Source organism: Apostichopus japonicus, chromosome 12 (assembly GCF_037975245.1).
Source record: "Apostichopus japonicus isolate 1M-3 chromosome 12, ASM3797524v1, whole genome shotgun sequence".
Lineage (NCBI taxonomy): Eukaryota > Metazoa > Echinodermata > Holothuroidea > Aspidochirotida > Stichopodidae > Apostichopus > Apostichopus japonicus.
Genome location: NC_092572.1, coordinates 26,575,900 through 26,598,850, shown reverse-complemented (window position 1 = coordinate 26,598,850; position 22,951 = coordinate 26,575,900). Strand labels below are relative to the sequence as shown.

General features: G+C 38.5%; 1 protein-coding gene across 2 annotated transcripts in view; it reads right to left on the bottom strand.

Annotated features, from left to right (window-relative positions):
- Positions 1-2,863: 2,863 nt before the first annotated feature.
- Positions 2,864-22,951, bottom strand: part of LOC139976716 (transforming protein p54/c-ets-1-like) — a 31,340-nt gene continuing 11,252 nt past the window's right edge. For both annotated transcript variants that reach the window (XM_071985380.1, XM_071985381.1), the window contains 7 exons: positions 21,290-21,440; positions 15,733-15,849; positions 14,494-14,694; positions 13,531-13,701; positions 8,909-9,205; positions 5,276-5,488; positions 2,864-3,645 (listed from right to left, as the gene is read on the bottom strand). In XM_071985380.1, coding sequence (XP_071841481.1) covers positions 3,308-3,645; positions 5,276-5,488; positions 8,909-9,205; positions 13,531-13,701; positions 14,494-14,694; positions 15,733-15,849; positions 21,290-21,440 — 1,488 coding nt within the window. In that variant the 3' untranslated portion in view covers positions 2,864-3,307. The remainder of the gene's footprint in view (positions 3,646-5,275; positions 5,489-8,908; positions 9,206-13,530; positions 13,702-14,493; positions 14,695-15,732; positions 15,850-21,289; positions 21,441-22,951) is intronic.

Sequence of the window (22,951 nt, the reverse complement as noted above, 5' to 3'; positions counted from 1 at the left end):
GAAGCCTCATTGGCTTATCAAAGCCGCAAGCTGACCGAAGTCAGTCTCATAGATTCATATATATACGTCCATGAGTATGAATTATCAACAACTCTGTAACTGGACGACATACATTAATCTTGGATTGACTCGAACTCGGGACCTTATGATTGAAAAGCACCGGCGTTAACCACTGAGCTTACACTCCACGAGTGTGACAACATAAATGTGACAAATGTGACAACACAAATTAGGTTCGATGTCATGTATAAAGTATGGCCGTTTTTTCATTAAAACATAATTTTAGGTTCTTTAGCATCTGTATAACGGATATCTCTTTATAGTAGATTTCAAGAAGGTTGGACGGGGCGGGGGGGGGGGGGGGGGTGAGGGAAAAAGGGAGGGGGACGGTAAACGATAGGAAGGAGTTGGCAGATATCCAATAATTACTACCGAAATAACGTTGCATATGAATAGGTCGGTACAAAGTAGAGAATGCACGCGTGCGGAAACTCTGTCTATGTACAGGTTATGATGAAAATATAAGGGGCAGGGGTACAGGTGTTGAGGGGGGGGGAGGGGTGGGGAAGGATCCACCCTTCTCCACAGAAACTTCGTTATTAAAGTTACCCTGCTCACTTCTTAGACCAAGTTAGTGGGCAATAAATGAACCACCTGTTCTTCCCCGAATTAACCCACTCCAAAATGATACCACCTCTGTTGTTTCTTAATATGAATCTCGTCAATATCATATTTTCTGCAAGTCCTAACCCCGCCCCTCGCCCACCAAAGTTAAAGATAAGAAACATCTTCGATACTAAAACTTGAAAAAAGTATGGCAAAATACTACTGAAGTATGAAATAAAAATTTCAAAAAAGGTACTATGTACAACAACAGCAACCCATTTCATTTGAGCCGCCCCTCCCCTCTTCCATCCCCTCACCCTCCCCCATCAGCCCCCCCCCCAAAATCACGACAATACCAGTGATGTCACCAAAACAAAGAACAAAAACAAGCTTGTTTTATGGTTCGCGTGCAAAAGATTTCATTTATTTATTTTTTTCTTTTCTTTTATACAACATTAGTACAATAGGCACAGGGTACTGACTCACAACTGTATAGAAACCCACTACTGAAAGGCACACATATTGGCCTAGTATAACCCAGTACAAAACGGCTGATAAAATTCTAGTTACATTTGCTGCTGCTGCTGCTATGGCAACAGAATTTCTGTGGATTTTCTCAACAGCTGGGGCGGCAAACTGGCTGAAAACCATGGAGATACCATGGTGGAACAATATCCACTCCCTCAGAGTACTAAAGTCGGTATCCAAACCAGGAATTTTAATTTTTTTTTTTCTCCAAGCCTAATCCGGCTCGGCAACCTTTTGTCGAAAACCGTGTAAAAAAAAAAAAAAGTAGTAGTAGTAGTAAGTACAAATATGAAGCGATCGTACAAAACACTAAAATGACCAAAGTTATTGCATCAGTAAAGTTTAGCGGTAAAAATTCATAAATTTCTGTACAGGGTCTGCCCAAAAAGAAACATATTCTAATTAATAAGCCTATGTATATCATATCATACAAATTTGAAAAGACAGTTGGTCACCATGACAACTCAAATACTGTAACAAAGAAGAAAAACAAAAATATCACTGTAAGCCTGTGCATAAAAACGGTTTCACGTTCTGGCATGTACGGTTCACCGGTTACTGTTTGGCATAAAATAAGAGAGGAAGAAAAATAAGCACCGGCTACTCGACGACAATTTGGTTTTTGTTCTGTTACTTTGTTGGGAAATCCATCTTTAAAATGGAACAATTGGCACATTTGAACAAAAACAAGTAAGAAAAACCTACTGGGCCATGTTTCCAACTTTTTCTCTTTTCTTAAAATTTCTTCTGGTTTTTTTTTTTTTATCTGTTACTATTATGATTATTATTATTATTTAATGTATATACAAAAATATAAAGAAGAGATGATAAGAATAGAAATTAACAATAATTTGCACATAAATTTGATGAAGGAAATTTTCTGTTCTGAATAACTTGTTCCTAAATTATAAAATTATTCCTAAAGTTTTCTTGTTCTTTTTTTTTTCCCGTTATAAATAATATCAGTGACCATTCACAGCTGATATTAACAAGGATGAAATTCAGATAATATTTCTCCCAGGAAGAGTTTTTAAATTTTTGTTTTTATAAGGCACTAAAATATAAGTTTATATCTTTTAATGAAGGAATGTTTCAAGATAAATGGCACAATCGGACCTGACTCATCCAACAGGCACATTTTTCTAGGGGTTTACAAAATATAGATCCAACAAAATATGGGTGGGTGGTGGTGGTGGCTTCTCACCCCGCCCCCCTTCAACCCCCCCCTGCTCCCCACCACACAAAAGATGATTGCCAATTCAATGTTCTACTGAAAGGTATATCATTAGTAGTATAGAGAGAAAACTCTTGTAGATGTCAACACAACCCTACTTGAAAGTTCTGTGACAAGCTTCTTAAGCCACCAAGAAATAACCATTTCCTTCATTTTTACCCAAAATATAATTTCCAGATCTTTGGAAAAATAATGATCTTTCACTATGAATAGAAGTGGGGAAAACAAATAGAAACTTTCAGCTCAAGAAAAACTGTTGTGCGTTAGTCTTGTTCGTATTCTCTTTCTCTCTCTGCCTCTCTCTCGTTCTCTTCCAATTATTAAAACTTAATAATAAGTATTCCCCCATCGTGTCAGAAATATTAATAATTGTAAAATACGAAAAAAATTTACCAGGCACCTAAGGGTACCATGTGATGCCCTCGTTAAAAATAGGAACGTCCTGTATCCGGAATGCCGGTAGTAAAAAAATAGAATTACCGCAACTCTTTTATAAAGTTACAGAGCCTTAGACCTCGACCCCGTACCAATGGACCAATCAAACGTCACCTTTCTTGGGGTCTCAACAGCAGGCTGTCATGTATCATCTATTTATCCGACACGTCCGTGACATTAAGCCGAGGTGGTTATCCGCATCACCCAGAAAACTGTAATTAGCGACTTCCTCGCTCGGCCGATGATTCTGAGTCTCTTCAGCGAATCGCCTGTTTTACTCCAAGGCTGGTCGAATCATGCAACCCGTAAGGGGGAGGGAGGGAGATGGGGGATGCCCTCCAGACACGATATTCTCCAGGATCTGTCGGAAGGGGCACGTACTCGATCGTCTCGCAGAGAGCAAAAATCACTACCGGCATCTCTCAGACAATTTCAGTGAGTTGAATCGGCAAGAGGGTGGTCGTTTATTTTATTTTTTTCTTAGTCTCTTTTCCTCTCCCTCCTTCAGTCGTCTTCCTGGGAGGGGCAGATGCCGACCATCTCGTGGAGTTGCTCCGGGGTGTAACCGAGGAGGCTGTGCAGGTCGCAGACGAACCTGTAGACGTAACGCTTGCCGGCCGTCTTATGGATGATGTTCTTGTCGTAGTAGTAACGCAGGCCGCGGCTGAGCTTCTCGTAGTTCATCTTGGGCTTGTTCTTCCTCTTGCCCCACCGCCGGGCAACCTCGTCGGGGTCCGAGAGTTTGAACTCCCAGCCGTCCCCAGTCCAGCTGATGATCTGCTGGCACGTCTTGTCGGTCAGGAGTTCGAGCAGAAACTGCCACAGTTGGATGGGACCGCTGCCTATAGAATTGGACGGAAGAAAGAAAAAAAAGAAATATTAAAAATATATCTATATGTATAAAATTATCTAACAATCAATGGATATCTTATTTTTCTACCTCTCTGAAGTGAAAGAGTTTTGATATTTTGATAAAACCCAAGAGTAAAATTTTTCCTCAGTTTTTCGTTCCAAACTAATGCTACTATCGCTAAGCAGCATCGTTGAATCATTTTATGAAATTATCGCAAGGAGAGGGCAATTACATTCTAATGCAGATAAAGAATACATTTCAGTACTGTTTCCAAATGTATATATATAATTTTGATGTAATCATATAAAAGTGTAATGCATTTTATACACCTGAGTAGGGAATGGAAGAGAGGGGAGCAGGGGGCAGGCTGGGGGTGGGGGGCGGGTGAGGAAGGTGGGAACTTGAGAGATGGTGATGTTTACCATTAAATCTTTGAAATATAAATTTCAAGTAAACAAGAAGCTGCAAGTTAGTAATCTTTTTTTCCTTCTGCATTCATGCACATGTCTTTTCATAACAATTTTGTTTTCTCAACTTTTTCAAATTCTAACTCCCCCACCCCCCTACCAAATAATTTATTGAGAACTATGACGTCTGCTAACATATCCCACAATCAATAAACCCAGCTCTTCTGCCAATGTTTTCCTTCATCAAAATATTTTTGTTGCCACCGGTTATCGTACGTTTACATCCTTTCGGCCGACTGAATAAATTGTTTGCCGAGTGTGCGGGGACCCTCTGTTCCTCTAACCGGTTTTTATGATATTAATAAATGTCATATCTATAATGCCACAGTAGTCATATCAATACTAAAAAAAAATGGAACAATAAAGATTTGAATGACTAACGCCCACGCACGGTGATTCATCAAAATAAATAAACTTAGAGAGGGATATTATCATTGGCATTCAGCCAAACATGGAAGGAAATGCTGAAAACCTGTAACAGATTCTTTTCAAGGACTGAAACCCTTTTGAAGCTACTCCCATATGTATAAATATATATATATATATATATATATATATATATATATATCTACTGAATATTCAACAGGTTTATGAAAAGGTATGGGGGAGGTGCTGTCTGACGCAGTCATCATCTATTTATAGTTCAATGACTTTGTCTTGTTTAACTAAAAAGATAACAACGACAAATGAAAAACAGTCTCTATAATTTGCATGACAACTCCAGCAGTGGAAGGTATCCACGGCGATCCTCTTCGATTTTTTTTTATCTTTCGTAGATACATCTCGATACACGCAAAAGTGAGATCATTTAGCAAAATATTACCGAAAAAGCCAGCAAAATATCAGACTATGTCTAGAGACTCCATGATGGATTGAAATTTTAGCTACTAACAAATTACCAAATTCTTGATAGGTTTGGTTCCCCGGTCTTTTCCATTCGAGTGATAGCTCGGGGGGGGGGGGGGAGCGGGAGGGGGGGTTATCTGATATACCACATCACTGAAACAGCAGATGGGAGGGAGGGAGAGAGAGCAGAAATGGACTTTTTTATGACCGACGGTGGTTAGTTTCCGATATCGCTCACTTGAAACAACGTAATGGGGACGGTTACCGTGGAGATGCAGCCATAGAACTATGAATAGCGGTGCCTACCTGAATACCCTGCTAACACTGCTGCCGGAATCACGGGGTTCGACGTACTATCGCCGATCGGTGACTCGGACCCCCTCGAGAACTGTCCGATGCAAGTGAGGTCCGGGCTTGGCGACCCATCGGAGATCGGTTTCTGAATAGGAACTGGATGGAATCTCGTCGTCGGCGTGGGGGTCGGACACGGATCGTAGGCTTCAAACTGTGAAAATTGACCTGATGGCGGGAAAAGAAGAAAAAAAGAGAAAAAAATTATTCATAATGATATAAATAATTTAGCAAAGAGAGAAAGGAGCTGAGTAGTTGAATTGAAAATGTTAACTTTCAAATATTAATAATTTTTTACTTATTTTTTTAAATTTAAAAAAAAATGTACTTCCTCAAAGTCTTTATCAACAGAGGCACGACTATTGGTGATTCACACTGTAACCAGGGAGATGCCCCAAATGTTCAGGGCTACAAAAAGCTATAACAAAAATACAAATTATCATTTTTTTTAAATTGAATGTGAAATTGGAATGTGAAATTAGAGTGTATTAATATGAAAGTGTGTAGATGCTAATTTTGCTTTCATCAAATGTGGTCACAAAATAATTTGGTCAATTCTATGTTCATTTAGTGAAGACAGAAACAAATCTCTAGGAGGTGTTGTTTTTAATTTGCAAAAATACGCAGCGGATTTGTGGCAGCCGTGAAATCGGCATAAAACTGTGTTTTCAAATACTGTTTTCTATTCCTTGTTTTATTCCCTTTCTTGCACCCAGAATTTTTTCGACGTCGTTGATGTTTCATGCCCGTCCATTGCAACGCAAACTATTTCAAGGAAATTTTAGCAAGTTTCGTGTAGACCATGAATTTACATAGGGCTCTGCCTACTCACTTAACTTTCACTTTCAGGCAATGACTTATTATGTTGCTTGAAAAGAGCTCTTTAGTCTGTGGTTGCAACATTTTGTGGGAAGGATGTCGTTGGATGACGTAATATCCTGAAACTAAACCCAAACACATCTCCGACTGGTTTTCCCAACCGACCGGGCTACATAAGCAATGAAAGCGACGTGTCTGGTCAGGAAAGAAATCTCATACCCAAACTTAACTCTCTCTCACACACACACTTTTTACGACCAAACACACACACAGACGAACAACAAGCCCCAAAAAAAACAGGCCGTATCGAAAGGAAAAGTCAACACCATCGTGAACGGAAGAGGGTCAACAGACCACGAAAGCCGGGATGATTTATTCGATGACGTAAGGAAGGAAGCAGAGGAATAAAAACACCAAACATGGGCATAGAAAACTTGTGAATGACTTTTGTGTGGCTGCGGTCACCTGGCTTCTGTTACCGATCCCAGCTGAACAATCACGAGGCTTGCGTTACTCCATACCCCGTCACCCATAAATTTCACGTTATTTTTTATAACATTTCGTTACCAAGGTAACAGATGAGCAGACCCACGACGACAACAAGCAACAAAACACCAAATTTAGGAAACAAAACCTTAGTCAATATTCTTATTTGTATTTTAAAAGTTATCCCACTTATAAATTCCACTTAAAACTCAAAGCCATTTAAAATGTTCATATGAACAATTTGTGATATATATATCTACCTATCTACCTATCTACATATATATATCTACCTATCTATATCTATCTACATATATATATATATATATATATATATATATATATATATATATATATATATATATATGTGTATATATATATATATATATTTATATATATATATATATATATATATATATATATATATATATATAAATATATATATATATTAATGTATACATACTGTATATACTGTTTCAAAACAGACCAAAGTGGATTGACGGTTCAAACGTTGAACAGTTCTAAGTTAAACATTTTATGTGGGTTTATTGTGCTACACACATACACACTCTGATTAAATCCTTTGGCATGACCGATAGCTATTATCTATATTAATGACAACACGCATCAGTAATTATTAACCACATAATAACAGCTATATGAAAGGAAAACAGTGCTTTATGCATGCTCCAATGAAAACAACAATGTCTTTTCTGAGAACTAAATAATGTAGGCGACAATAAAGTCCATTTAAACTTGGTTTGTAGACTAAAGATGTCATTAGATAAGCTTTGCAAACCCACAAAAGATACTTTTAAAAAAAAACCCAAATAAAGTCAATCATATCAAACTCTAGTCCTTCTGTATAAAAATCATGCTAAAAAAAAACCAAACCTAAAAAAAAAAAGAATTTTGTGATGTGCTTAACTTAACATATGAAAACTATAAATATGCTACTGTTTGCTTTATATAGTATATACTCTTCAAAATTTCCCTCAAGGTGGGGGAGGGGATGTGTGTAATGGGTGTGGGATGGGAGAACAGGTACCCCTCCCATTACACCCATGGTGTCCCACTTTCCCAACCAAAGAAATATGGTAACCATAAACAAGGGCTAAAATCTGCTGCCAATTCTGACAAATCTTAAACTAGGCTGGGATTTGAAAGTCATTGACTCAAATTGACATTTATCAGCAGATGGTGGTTGAAAAGCAATCCCACACAAAATTTTCACTGCTCGTGGGTAGAGAGAGGGGTGTTACTCCAAAGAAAAAGTAAAACACAAACAGTTAAACAACAACAGACGAACAAACGTAAACATCTACAAACAGAGCTCACAGTTAAAATTGCTTGTCTTAGCGAGACACAACCACAAAAAGAGCACATACTCAAAACGCCGGAAATTAATACTCCTTAGCATTGCAAAGGCAACATACTTGAAAAGGCATACTGTACTCAATAACCTTTTGAATTCACTGGGAAAACAGGGAAACACTGCAGGCAGGGGAAAGAAAAAGTCCCGAACATAAAATAAAAGGGTGTCGAGATTAATGGGATGGAATGAGTCACGCTTTCCCTTTTGCGATACTTTACGATACTTTACGATACGGAGAATCGGATTGATCGGTATCGCTTTCAATATGACATCACTCATTCAGACTTGAGGAAGAGCCATTCAAGATTCAAAACACACTCAAAACCGTCGTCACGGTTACTTGCAATTTAACACAACAGAGTGATTAACAGGATTCTATTACTTCGAGTACCCATGAATAGACACGATCATGAATTCTAAATCGTCTGAAGTTAGGTCACACCCTCGGACTCGAACATTCGTCGGTCCATTGCGGAGACCGAGGAAAAGCATAAAATCAGCATTTAAGGGTTTCGCTGAGCTTGAAGGAAGAAATACAAGATGTCTGCCTCTCATAGGTAACACAAATAATCTATGATAATGAGATACCAAGAATCATATATCTCTATACTCCAGATGGTTCCAAAAAAAAAAAAAAAAAAATTTTTTTTTAATACCCAACCACTTTTGCATGCTGTCGGGTGGGTGTGCGACAGTGCATTTTTCGAGGGTAAATTTTACAACATGTATCATAGATGGGGTGGCTATGGTATGAATGGGTAAAAATAGTAATAGTAAATGGTCCCAAAGAGGGGAGCAGTGATGATGCTGGGATATGAAAGCTTTCCCCTCAAATAATGAAAGACCGATAATTCTTAGGGTCATACAAATTTTCCATTTGGAAGCCTTTTGATGTGTAAATTTGTGCCTACCTTTGTTAAAGTTGCTAAGGTAATTGGAGACCTGGTCGAACACCAACGCGTTGCTGTTCCCGTAGCAGTCGGTCGACGACCTCGCCGCGTCCAAGAAGTTTGTGGTATTCGGCGAGGACTCGAGGCTGTAATAGTCCGAACTGCTCCCGGCGTCCTCTTTCTTGATGCTCAGAATGTCCTCGGCGCTGAATTCGCTGAGCGTCTGGAGCGACTCGGAGACTTGGAACATTCCATCGCTGAAGGAGGGGAGCTGGGAAGATGATACCGGAACCGCTTGCGGTTGGTCTGCGCTGAATCCTGCGGACATAGATATATGCATGATTCATATATAATCAACGGATACATGTGATATATTTATGGTTCATATAATCAATGGATACATGTGATATACAGTATGTATGGTTCATGTGATCGATAGATACATGTACAATATGAAGGAACTGTGCAATTGTTAATACTGAGTATTTTACTAATTTAATGTTACCAAAACCTTATTGCTAAAGAGCACACCAAACTCCCTCCCCCCCCATCACACCCACACATACACGCCCAAATATAATTATACTCACTGCAAAAGTAGCATCCAATTAATTTATGAAGTACATCCTTATAATCTAGTTAAAAACTAGAGTAAAAACCTCTTAGAATATCTACCTTCTGCCGAATTGCCGGACACTTTTTTGTTTTTACAACTTTTCAAAAATCAATGACTTCAAGTGTGGTGGATAATTTCTAAAGTGGATAAAACTGCTGTTTTTTGAAAAGGTAATCCAAAAATTAGCCAACTTGGAGATCATATCAAATGGCTTCAACTACTTATCAAATTTTTGTTTTTTTTCAAAACTTTTCAATTGTAGAGTGTTTTATTATTGATCATGTCCTAAATGGGTTGTCTGTCAAACTTTTCTTTCTAAAGTACAGATAGCTAGGCTAAAATATTATTTGCTCTCGGGTAATCAGGGTTATTTGTTGAAAATGTTTCAGGTGATTCTATCAAAAGCATTTGTTTAGGTTACAGTCATTTACTTCACAGACCTAAGAAGTTGTCTCAGTTTAAAACAAAAAACTATAACAGCACACTGTTGGAAACAATACTCTGTCAGCTGGTAGCCATAGTAACCAGACAAAATGCAAAATGCAACAACCAAAGATGAAGCTTCCAACAACACAACAGTCACAACATTTCCATAACAATTTGTTTTTCTTTCCCAGCTGACAACTTTTAAATTGACAGACAAAGATATTAAAAACTTAAAACCAAAACAACAGAACTGTGAATTCAAACATTTTACCCAAATAATTAACAACCTCCCTAAATGACTACAATGTTTGTCACATATATGTTAGTTGTACAAATGACCTTACCGAATAAGTAGCTTTCAGGCAATCCACAAACAGCATGCATTTTGGACGAAGAATCGGTCAAATATGTTTCTCCTATCAAAGTGAATTAGCCCCCAAACGCACAGATTTGATTTTTTCTTAAAAGGCTTTTAGAATAGAACAACTGAACTGAACTGAACTGAACTTGATGAATCTCAACCACAGAGTAATAATGACTATTTGAACTATCTGAGCCAACCCCCCAAAAGATAACCCTGTGTTACAATATCGTGTCAATCTTTTTGTTGGTATTAAGACCAAATATGCGCACAGACAGTCTGTTCTACCGGGGCACACTATCTTTCCTATAAACCGACGCAGCTTTTTTCCCGAAATCTCAACAGGAATTCGTCTATGGGGAAAGAACTGTGTGTGTGGCTGACGTGCAGGAAGCCATAACTTCCTGATGGTTCTTATGTGAGCAGTCATGGGGTTGCACCCCTAACGTAGAACCACTGGCTTTAATTGCTCTAGTTTCCTCCAATGAGATTAACTGCCTGTGATGAGTCACGTCGTCGATCGCGCATGGGTCGAGATATAGACCATGAGATCATTTTGTGATAGGGCTATCATAAGTGCGTGAAAACTGCGGTCAAGATGTTATGGGGTGATAAGCAGTCAACGAGGAATGGAGGGGGGGGGGTTAAAAAAGGTTAAAACAACAGAAAACGTTATGACTGTTTTGCAAGGTCATTTTTGGAGGGGAAATTTGTTTTAGAAATCTTAGATGTATTGCCACTTTCTCACTATCTCTCATGGTGTACTTAATTTAAATTGATTGGCTAAACACACACATATTAAAATTATTTGTAAAGAAAAGTCACTTTTCCAAAATGATACTTTGAGAGGTTTTTTTTTTTTTAAACTAATCCTCAGATGTATGGTCACTTTTTCTTCATGATTCTTGCGCCTCCCCCTCCCTTCCCCACCCCCACAGATACATATGATAAACGATGTATTAAAAAAAATCATAAGATCTACACAGGGGCACACAGACTTTTACTGATAACTGAAATTCAACTTTTCATAAAGCTCTGCAAGAAAATATTCTTTGTCAGTAATAAATTTCTAACAAATTTAAATGGATTGCCTAAATACATATATCAAACTTACTTGTAAATAAACAGATTTTCAAAGTTTCTATGAAATGCCATAGAAACAAAAGAACAAACCACATCTTATGTGTACAGTGTGTAGGTGTGTGTATATATATACATAAATAACTATGAAACTTGAATATTTCATGCCTGTCTACAAAATGGTGACTCACTTTTTGTTTATTTGGTTGAACATCGTATGTCAATACCAGATGAGTAATAATTAAGCCGCATAGATTATTGGTGACAAAAACAAACCACCCACAATGCACCAGCCTCCACTTCACACCTCCCACGCAATTACTTGTGTATTGTTCCACATTAGAATGCTATATAGTATAAGTCTGCACAATGGTATAACGTTTCTAATTAAAAAAATAATAATATGATGTAAAATTAAAGCTGTGATAAATTAACCTATTCACTGGACAGTGGCAATAACAGCCCAAATTTGCAAATGTTAAGGTATTCCATTCAGCTAGCTGCTAGTTGAAGAAAAAAGTGCCCCCCCCCCCCCAAAAAAAAAACATAGGTATAAATTCCTAATTCTCATATAATATGGTGTAAAATGAAGCCGTGATAGTTAACCTATTCACTGGACAGTGGCAATAACAGCCCAAATTTGTAAATGTTAAGGTATTCCAGTTAGCTCTGCTAGTTGAAAAAAAAAGAGCCGCCACCCCCCCCCCCCCCAAAAAAAAAACCACAGGTATAAATTCCTAATTCTCATATAATATGGTGTAAAAGTAAAGTCGTGATAATTAACCTATTCACTGGACGGAGGCAATAACAGCCCAAATTTGTAAATGTTAAGGTATTCCATTCAGATTCTGCTAGTTGAAAAAAAAACACAGGTATAACTTACTAATTCTCAAGTAATATGGTGCAAAATAAAGCCAAATTTCATTTGCCTTAAGGATTCCCTCAAACTTTTGCTTGAAGCTGTTAGATGCATAAGTTACTCGCTATTGGTTTTGTGAAGTCTGTTTGAAGTTACTATTTCCTCAAACCTGTAGTACCGGACCGCAGAAGAAACAAACCTAATTTGTAATGTTAACACATTCCACTCAGCTCTGTCAGTTGAACAAAAAAAAGTTTGAGATATCTCGATTCATAGCCTAGACATCATGGTTGTTGGCAAGTGAAATGTGAATTGGGTATACAAGATAGATTGCTTTCTTTTGCACTAGAGATCAGATCACAGACGATGGTCTGAGATGCCCTCATAGTCACATTTCATCTTTAAAACTTCATTTCATAAAAAAGTGACCTTCAAAAGCAGTTGTCATGAATTTCAGCCATCGCGAGAAAATATTAACGACAAGTTACTCAAAACGGACCCCTAAACAGGGATTGTATTGAGGATCAAATATATTCCAAATGGTTTCATGTTTCATAAACTGTGTCAAAACAAATTTATACTGAAGCAGTGGACATGATTTTAAGCCAACGAACATACTTCCATGGAAATTGCCCAAAATCTTTCACCTTTGTGGACACATTTGCGGAGGCTAGACGAGTTAAAAGAAAACTCGATAAATTTTATTACACGACTTCTGAAGTGCACAATATCTGCACCCACCGTGCTACAGGCGGGCTGACGCAAATAGAGTCACAAAAGGGTTTATAGATAACTCACTTGGATCGTTCCCTGACGCTAATTCCTGATAATCAGGAAAAGGTATTTTCCATTGCTATTAATGAGTTCAGGACATATTTAAGGAAATACTTTTAAAGAAGGGAATTCTTTGTAAAATTCAATTCCCAGTTCCTTTACGGCATTTAACCAGAAGTGGGGCCTGGAGCAAAGAAAAACTTGTCCTTTTTCAGAGAATATCAAGACGCTTTAAAATTGCCTCGGCAATGTATGTATGTATGTATATTAGATTCTCCTGCAAGCAGGAACTCGCGAAGAAGTCTCATTGGCTTATCAAAGCCGCAAGCTGACCGAAGTCAGTCTCTTACATTCATATTTAACGTCCATGATTATGAATTGTTAATTGTAAGCAACTCTGTAACTGGACGACATACATTAATCTGGGAGTGACTCGAACCGGGGACCTTATGATTTGAAAGGCACCGGCGTTAACCACTGAGCTAACACTAACATGTGAACAATGTATGAAGAAACTGCGAACTCACCTTGACCCAAGAATTCATCCAGAGAGGGCAGGCAATTCTGCTGCCCGGGATTATTCGGAAAGCTCAGGGAGTTCTCGATCTTGACGGCCGACGACAGAGGCGAGTCGATGGGCGAATAGGAGGGAAGGAGGTCCACTGGGATCGGAATGCTGTTACTACTTATAACGCAGTCTGAAAGAAGAGAAATGGAACACAACATATTTAGGTCAGGACCCATATTTCCTGTCTGTGCAACACCAGTCCACTAATTATACTCCAATTGAGCATAATTCGGTAGTATAAATATATTAATAAGGTATCAGACAGTTCATTTTCTAAGGCATACATATGCGGTAAATATTTGAAACTAAAAACAAAAGAGATTTCATTTTTGATATGTAGGCTCGAGACAAAAAACACCTCCATTGCATTGTTATCGTCGAAACATGAAACCAGAAACACTGCACAAAGAAATGTTCAAATATTTACAGAAACAATTGCGGAGCTGTCGGCAACAATTGGACCACTGTTAATACTCTCAATACTGGCCTCACATTTTAAGCAGTGAGGTAAAACATAAATATATTCTCTGCCTTAAAGTAAAAACCTTGCCAAAGCTTTGGTGATCATAAATTTCCTCATATCTAAGATAAGTATTGGCTGCAATAGTAAAATTGCTGCATATATCCAGGTTGACACCCTCTGGGACCTTAAGGACCCACATATGGTGACCCCTCCACCCCCCTACCCCTGGCCTGGTAAATATTTGTTTTTACTTTTGCAAGCACAGCCCAAACATAGGATGTTGGTACACTTGCGTGGCAATGTTCACAGGTGCCTCTTGATGTTGGGGCACATGGTAGTGGGCAGGGGAAGGGGAGGGGTTGGGCCACGGGAAGGGTTACCTGCATCACCAGCCTATTGTATAATTTGCCAGTTTCTGAAAGTTTTAATAATTTTTCACAATGGCTCTGACTATATTACCTTTCTTCATCATATCCAAGTGCTCCCAGAGAATGTCGCCCATGAAGGGCGGGGTACGGGACAGGAAGTCCAACATGGAGAGACCGCAGAGGTCCGCCCCCGTCAGGTTGAAGTTGGCCTCGCTGACCCCTTCCAGGCTGAGCTCGTTGATGGCCCACCTAATCCAAGCGACCACGTGCTGTTTGCTCCATTTCTGGGGATCTGTGTGAAAGAATCAGATAATTCGGACCGTAACGGGATAGAAGGAAAAAAAAAACATGGAACGACCCACAATTCAAAAGTTGTCGATCTTTGGGTCTCTATCTACAAACAGGTCCGATCGATTAATTGATCGATCAATTTTTCACCTCCTTCATAGCTCACTGGTCGAACTCGCCATCCAGGTAATTTTTTTTTTGTCAACAAAGCAAAGATTGACACTTGAAAGTAGACACACTGACTTTGTTTCCCTTTCTCTTTTTTATTAAAGTTAGCTATAAACAAACACAGGTATCTCCTTTAAAATAAAACGTAAACATCCGTCAGATCGGTCACTCGCTGAAGCTGGTTTCCCCGAACTACTTTTATTTTGATATCCCCAACGGAGGAAGCAAAGTGCTCCACATGCTATATGACCGTCAAGTGTTTTCACTTCACGATTTTCCTCTTTCCCTTTCGATCCCACCTGACTGCCACTCCCCAAAAGCATCCTAGCCAAAACAAAGTCTAATTTGCATGAATCCCTCAAACTTTGCTGGAAGCTGTTAGATACACAAGTTACTTGCTATCGGTCTTTCGTGAAGTCTGTTTGCAGTTACTATCTTCCCAAACCCATAGAATTGACCACGGAAGAAATTGCTATCTGAGATTTGATATTTTTCTGTCATTCCCACCAAATATTCAAAGACTAGCCATAAGATGATCAATCATGGTCTACACTTTACGGCTCTCCATTAATAACGACTGAAACCAATTCTCCCCACTTCCTGATGGACAAAATCGTTAAAACTAATATTTTGCTATGAAACCCCAAGATCCAATCGGATAAGCTAAATTTGCCAGTAGCATGGACAAAAAGTAGGGAAAAAAAAATGACCTTCCCAACATCATAATTTCTGCATTTCTTGAATGTTCAGGTCCAATTGGCTGGCAAGTTAAGGGGGGGGGGGATGGGGGGGAACAAATCGCAACTTTGTGAGTTGACCAAGGAGACATGAATGTTTAAGATGAATAAGTTTTATTACATAACCAAACACTCACCTTGCGGGATCCCGAGCCGCTCTCGTTCTTTCTGGAAGCTGCTAAAGCTTTCCTTGAGGCAGGCAGTCATACGCGCGCTCGTGCCCGGGGTGGGGGGAGGCAGAGTACTGTGCAAATCTGTAGAGGAGGAAAAAGAAGGGGAAAAATTCATGGTTAAAAAACAACGACAAAATTTCAACGGACAAATTTTTAAATATATTGATAAATGTGCTTGCATTTTCTCTTTCTCACAGACAAACACAATTTTTGTAACAGAAATAAACACGAAATGCTTTTATGGATGCTTCGATCCATAATCATAAAAATTAATTATGATAATCATGATCGTAATGATCAGGATTCAAACACTGCCGAAACGTCCAAGTGCTAGCTCTACTGTTTAGAATAGACTTTTACTGTTCACCTGAAGTAATGGATATTTTTTATTTTTTTTTAATCGTTAATTATCTGTTAATTAAATATCGAGGGGACACTTCCCTGCAACTATTCCTTTCTGTATTGCGCCGCAATTAATATATAATAACAATAAATTTAGAAGGACCACACCCAAGCAGATGGGTGAGTAAAGAATACTTCTGTTTATGTCACAGAAAATATGCTGCAAGAATTATAAAGAGGGGGAGCAAAGGAAGGCCCGGTGAAGCACAGGGAACAGTGGGGCTAATTGTCATCACTGAAGTGCAAATAGTTTAGTAAATCACATTTCTGTATTTCAGATATTTTGAGAGATGGGTGAAACATTTCTCATACAGTAACAGCCGATTCAATATGGAACAGTGATGAAACCCCAAATTCATGCTCTTCAAAGAGAGAGACGTGATAAAATCATGACTCACTTATGTTGTAAAAATTTCAAAAGGGCGCTCTTAAAATCAAAGGACAAATATGCCGCGTAATTTATTGCATCATCCATGGAGGAGATCTACAGTATGTTAAAATAACATCTTCGGCAAACCGGAGAATAGCTTCTATTATTGCAAAATGTCAGAATTACAGTGTTTAAGTGACAATGTTAAACTAATTGCTAAACTGAGCTTATGATATACACGCACACAAACACAAAAACAAAAAAACTAAATTAATCCCTCAAGACAGCAGAAGTATGTTCACCATGGAAACCATACTTTTTAATTGGAATTTTGTTGTGATTTATATACATGTTACATTCTGACATTCTGTTCATTATCAGAAGAGCACAAACTTCCCACTCCTGTGATATATGTATGTATGTATATATATATATATATATATATATATATATATATATATGCTATACATATATATTTATATATGCTATACATATGTATGTATGTATGGATGTATGGATGGATGGATGGATGGATGGATGGATATTTATATATATAAATATATATATATATTTATATATGCTATACATATATATTTATATATGCTATACATATATATTTATATATGCTATACATATGTATGTATGGATGTACATGTATGTCTGTTTGTAGAGCACCCTAGCCTACTTGTAATCAGTTCATGAGTGCAGCCTACACTGTCTAGTGTATACTGTACATATGACCATGTGTTCAGCATTACAAGGACGTCCCTATAGAACTGCCATCATTCAACACGCGATGTCAAAGCATCTGGTATCCATTTTAGTCATCAAATTGCTCTGTCTAAATCTTCAATCACACCAGGATCTTCACACTAGTAATTAGGAAATCTATGCTAAGATGTATCGTACTAGCCAGAAACATCCCCCTCCCCCCCCCCCCATTGGCAGAAATTTTCATCATGCCAGGAGTTAATCCTTGTTGGTTTCTATGGAAGTATATGAAACTTTAACTATAATCCTTTGCAGCAAACACAATACCAACTTCTGGCTGTTTTGTGTTTTTGGAACAATTGGTTTTGACCAAAATGAGCTATCCAACCCACCCCTCTTCATATCTCCCTCCCCTCCATCCCCCCCGAGGCACAAATAGGGACAATGTCAATTATTGCTGTGAAAATTATGGGGGGGGGCCATCTTCCACCCCACCCCTTCCCCCCATATTGTGAAGGAGCTCATACTGTCTTTAATCAAGTCCTGCGTAGCATTGTATCCATAAAGCTGCATTCTTCTTCAGAAGTACAAAACTAGTACACCACTAATACACCGGTAGAACACCAGTAGTACACCACTAGAACACTGACACAGCAGTGCACCACTGATACAGTACTTACACCACTAGGACACCACTGATCATACACCGGTGGTACACCACTAGTAGAACACTGAGACAGCAGTGCACCACTGATACAGTAGTACAACACTAGTACACCACTGATCATACATCGGCGGTACACCGCTGATGCAGTGCTCAGAACACCACTAATACACTAGTACACCACTAGTACACCACTGATCATACACAGGTGGTACATATACAATTAGTACACCACTGATGCAGTGCCCAGTACACCACTGATACAGTAGTACACCACTAGTACACCACTGATCATACATCGGCGGTACACCACTAGTACACCAACAATACACCAGTCCAACACCACTAGTACTACACTTACTAGACGTTTTTACCCTTTAATTTAAGCAGACCTAGCTGTATGGTAGATCCAATTGACTGTATATATACTAATTATGTACAGTACATATATTCCAAATGAACTTTCTCAATTCAAACAGGCCCCACTAACGTCCATGATGCATCGACACCCAGTCGAAGCTATAAAGAGAGAGTCAGCCGTCAGTAAGGTTGATCAGCAGTGACTTACATTTCCTACTGCGCTGCCCTCCCATGACTGCAGGATGTACTCAGGGCCCTACAGCTCTTATTTTAGGAAACCGCCTACGCCGCCGAACCTTGTCAAGGGCTTACTACGGGACTAAACACACAACAAAGGGTCTTTCCTCCCGAATGCTTTCAAATTTCCTGTGACGTCAAACGTAAACCAAGCAGAAAGTTCGATACGACCTCAAAAAGGGCAAACCGGTTTGAGAGTTAAAGCTATTCCCTCTGAGCAGTGGCTGATATAGGCACAGTTGCTAAATGTACATACGGTAAACATGCTAAGACGTATATATGGCGGTCTTGTACCCAGGATCGAAACACTATAAAAGTATATTTTATTGAGAGAGTTTTCAAACCTGCTACTCAAAATTTGAATGAAAATGTTTAACATATTTTGTAGATTTATAAATATCTTTAAATCTGCACAAGAAACTACCCCCCCCCCCCTCTCCCCAATTCCATCCATACAGTGCAATGTGAAAAAATATTGTTAAAACCTTTATCATTGCTCCCTTTTCGCTTTTCTCAAGTCTTGGCCTAATTTAACGTTCTACTGTAAGTAAAATATAAAACTTTTGTGGACCAATATTGTATTTTTCAGAGAAAGTTAAAATAGAACTATTAAACAAGTTAGCCAGTTATAAGCACTTACTATAGATATTACTATCCAGTATCAACATATTCTGTGAAATGGACACATGTGTGACCATCTTCAGGATTTTTCATTCTCGCCCCCCCCCCATCCCTTCCCTCCCCCTTCTAGCATATTGCACAATTAACCCAAATCCATGATTAAATATCAGTACGGAAGGCAGAGTTCTATCATCTCAAATCAGCCATATATGTATCATGTGAGAGAAGCAGAACCACTTATTACTCATAACACATTACATCATAGGGTCACTAGGGTGGATATCCAGTCCACGATTTTTAGCCCATTTTATAATATATTTAACGATGTGGACGAAATTTCAGATGAGAAAAAATGTGGATTTTCTCTTGTATGGAAAGAAAAAACAACACCTTAATTTTTGGGCGGCCTGGGATGGAACACACGACACCTCCCAAATGCTTAACCACCTCTGTGATTGTTCAACTCCATAGGTCATAATAAGGGTTGGTACTTAACCACGATGTGTGGTACATGTAGTGGTCTTGTACATTAAGTTGCTATGATTGTAAACTCAATATATATATAATCACAGAACTTAGGACAAGCCTGAACAGCTGGGCATATTTGTTTCATGTTGTCCAGGAAACAGGTGGTCTTCGAGATAGGAAGCCTCACTTCCTGTGAACTAATCACTCCCCTCAAAGGTTCATTACATCTATGCAAATCAGTTTGATAGTCCACCAATCAAACGCCAGATTCCCTGCAAGGACCACGACGACGTGGGAATTTCTCACAAACAAAAGAAATTCTAAAATGCAAATAGGTTCGAGGGGGGACTGCGGTCTGCCACGCCAATTAAAGAGCTCGTCGAGTACATATACGGGCGTCTGATGAGGATTGACTAATTCCACTTATATCTGCAAGTGTGGTAATTAATATTGGGCTCTTTAATCAAGCACTTCCTTGTCGGTCTTTAATTTTAAGCTACATTTCAAAAAACGCGAGGAAACTTTCCATGAGGACTCTTAAAGAAGTAAGAATAGAAAACTTGTGGTGAACTCCACGACCCAATTCTCCATCACAGACGGGCAGACAGATCGGAGAGTAACCCTGACAAGAATCTCGAACTGTGTAAACTTGATCAGAACAAGAGCATCATGAATATGCATGAACTAAATTCTACCAATTATAACACTTGTAGGTAAAAGCATGGGAGATCATTTTAGGGAAACAAACCTTGTTTGCTCAAAATTTGGAAATTTTACAGTCCTTTTAGCTTTCCATAAATATAGTCAATTGTAGCAAGAGCATCACCAATTATAACCTTTATAGGTAAAAGCACGGGGACAGTTTAGGGAAACAAACTTCATTTGCTCAAAATTTCGAAATTTTACAGTACTTTTAGCTTTCCATAAATCTAGTCAATTGTAGCAAGAGCATCATGGATATTCATGAACTAAATTCTACCAATTATAACCGGCCTTGATTGGTAAATGCACATGGACATTTTAGGAAAACAAACTTTGTTTGCTCGAAATTTCGAAATTTTACAGTACTTTTAGCTTTCCATAAATCTAGAGGCTTCAAAATTCAGTTTTGAAAGGTGCCCATGGTACATAGCAATAGTGTCATTACTGAATGTAAACAGGGTCCACTTTGGTGATACGTGTACAGCGATAATTGTAACAGCCAGTATCTATCGGTAACTATCATTTGACCCTCAATATTTCAAAAAATGTAGCAATCTCCATACACAACCCCAAAACTGACTGGTTTGGGGATTTACCAGCGACGATACTTTATACCTGTTTCCGCTCCATATCTGCACTTTCCCATCTTCCTGACTATACGTTGGAACGTTTTTAGCACTGCGCCCTCGCTCCTCGGGCACCGCCCACTTACACCTCCTTCCGAATCTACCACCCAGGAAGACAGCTACACGTTTTGTTACTAACAGCTTTTGCTTTAACAATTTTCAACCGTTTCTCACGAGTTCTTGGATCTTCGGTCGCAATCTCTACTGTATAGGATAGTAAAGCTCTGTCACAGCGTGACTGTGTCACGTTCCAAAGCAATCAGTCGACAATCGGACCCCCTAAATTTACCGAGAGACCCGACGTTCGGTGAAACTTCGAGCGAAAAGGAAACAAAAATTGGGGAAAAAGTAGAAACTCACTGAACGACGGGGTAGCCAACTCGTCAGGTAAGTCAAATCCGGTGGGAACTTCTTGCAGTTTGGTTTCCGATTTGATGCAGAGATGGTTGCTAGGCAACAGCATACTGGAGGAGCTCTCTGCTTCTTGTTTCAATTCTCGGATGTAGTCAACCTTAACAAAAGAAAGAGAATGAAAAAGCAAAAATAAATTAAGATGAAAATTCAGAAAGATGTGAACATTTTAAATATTCACGACGCCACCAAGCGTGAAATTTAATAATAGATAATGAAATAGTAGTACTAATGTGATGTCATCACGACATGATACCACGGTAACATACTTTCCAAAGAGGTCAGAAAGAGCACGGATCATGTCTTCATGGTTTCTAGCAGGTATATCCGGTACTAATTCATTTGAGTATTTTGGTGGAAAGATTTTGGTTTCCAGAAATTCATGTGAGTCACACTCAAGGATATAAAAATAAATTATTAAATGTGACAATTTTAAAAGACAGTCACGTACATATATAAGGAAAGAGTTTTTGAAAGTATTTTTCGATTGGTAAACTTCCCCAATCAAAATGTGATTATCAGAATCCGGTATCGTTCTTGAGTAAGAAATTACAAGTGCACAACTGCTGTACTCTGCAGTGCTAATAATAATAATGATATAATAATAATAACTTATAAAACTTATAAAGAGGAACATTCAACAAAGTATCGATGAGCTATAAACAAACAAACATATACACAAAATATAATATACTACAACCGTGAAAACATATATGAGTACTACATAAACAAGCAACGACATCTGAGATGAAATTGGGAATTATCATGATATATACTGTTTGAGCTGTGGGGCTTCAAATGTTGAAATTACCCTCCTGCCCACTGTATAATGAGATGCAACAAGTACAAAATCTTTTAATAAACCTGCGATGAAATGTAAAATGTCTGGCAAATGTCGTGGTTTGAGACAGTGGAGGTTTGTGATCTAAGGACCGCACGTTCAAGTCCTTGCCAGATCATTACATTGTGTGCTTGGGCAAGGCACTTTTTATCTCCATTGACTCTCTTAACCCACGTGTATAAATGGGGACTTTGCCATGTAACTTGGAAATATAGTTGAGTGCACAGACTTGTGGCTGCTGCCCCCTATGGGTGGTCCCCCAGGGTACACGTAGTTGTGATGCAACTATAAGGCCCTGGGGGGGGGGTGTTTGAATTGTGCACACTTTGGTGTGTGGGTGTGACAAGTTACCAATGACCAGGGGTTTAGTTGGAAAGTCATGTGAGGGGCTTTGGCCTCAAACAATACTGAAAAAAACTTCAACTTTAACTTTCAAAGAGTAATAATTTTCATTGTAATGTTGCCAGTCAAATGTTTAATTACAAACACATGAAATGTATGACACTGAAAGATACTGTTTATATATGAACATTTTGGAATCAAATTAATAGAACGACACTTTCAAAGATTAGTAACTCAATTTTCAATTTTAACCACATACAGTAATTACAATTTAATTTGTTTTTCTAGACTGGTGTAAACTAATGAAGATATGTTAATAAAGAAGTTGTCCGAATATTCTTCTAACTCTTTTCTGAAAAGAATTTTAGCATGAATTTGCATGAAAGTGAAATTGACAATTACGAAATGTAATAATAGGTTGTCATATT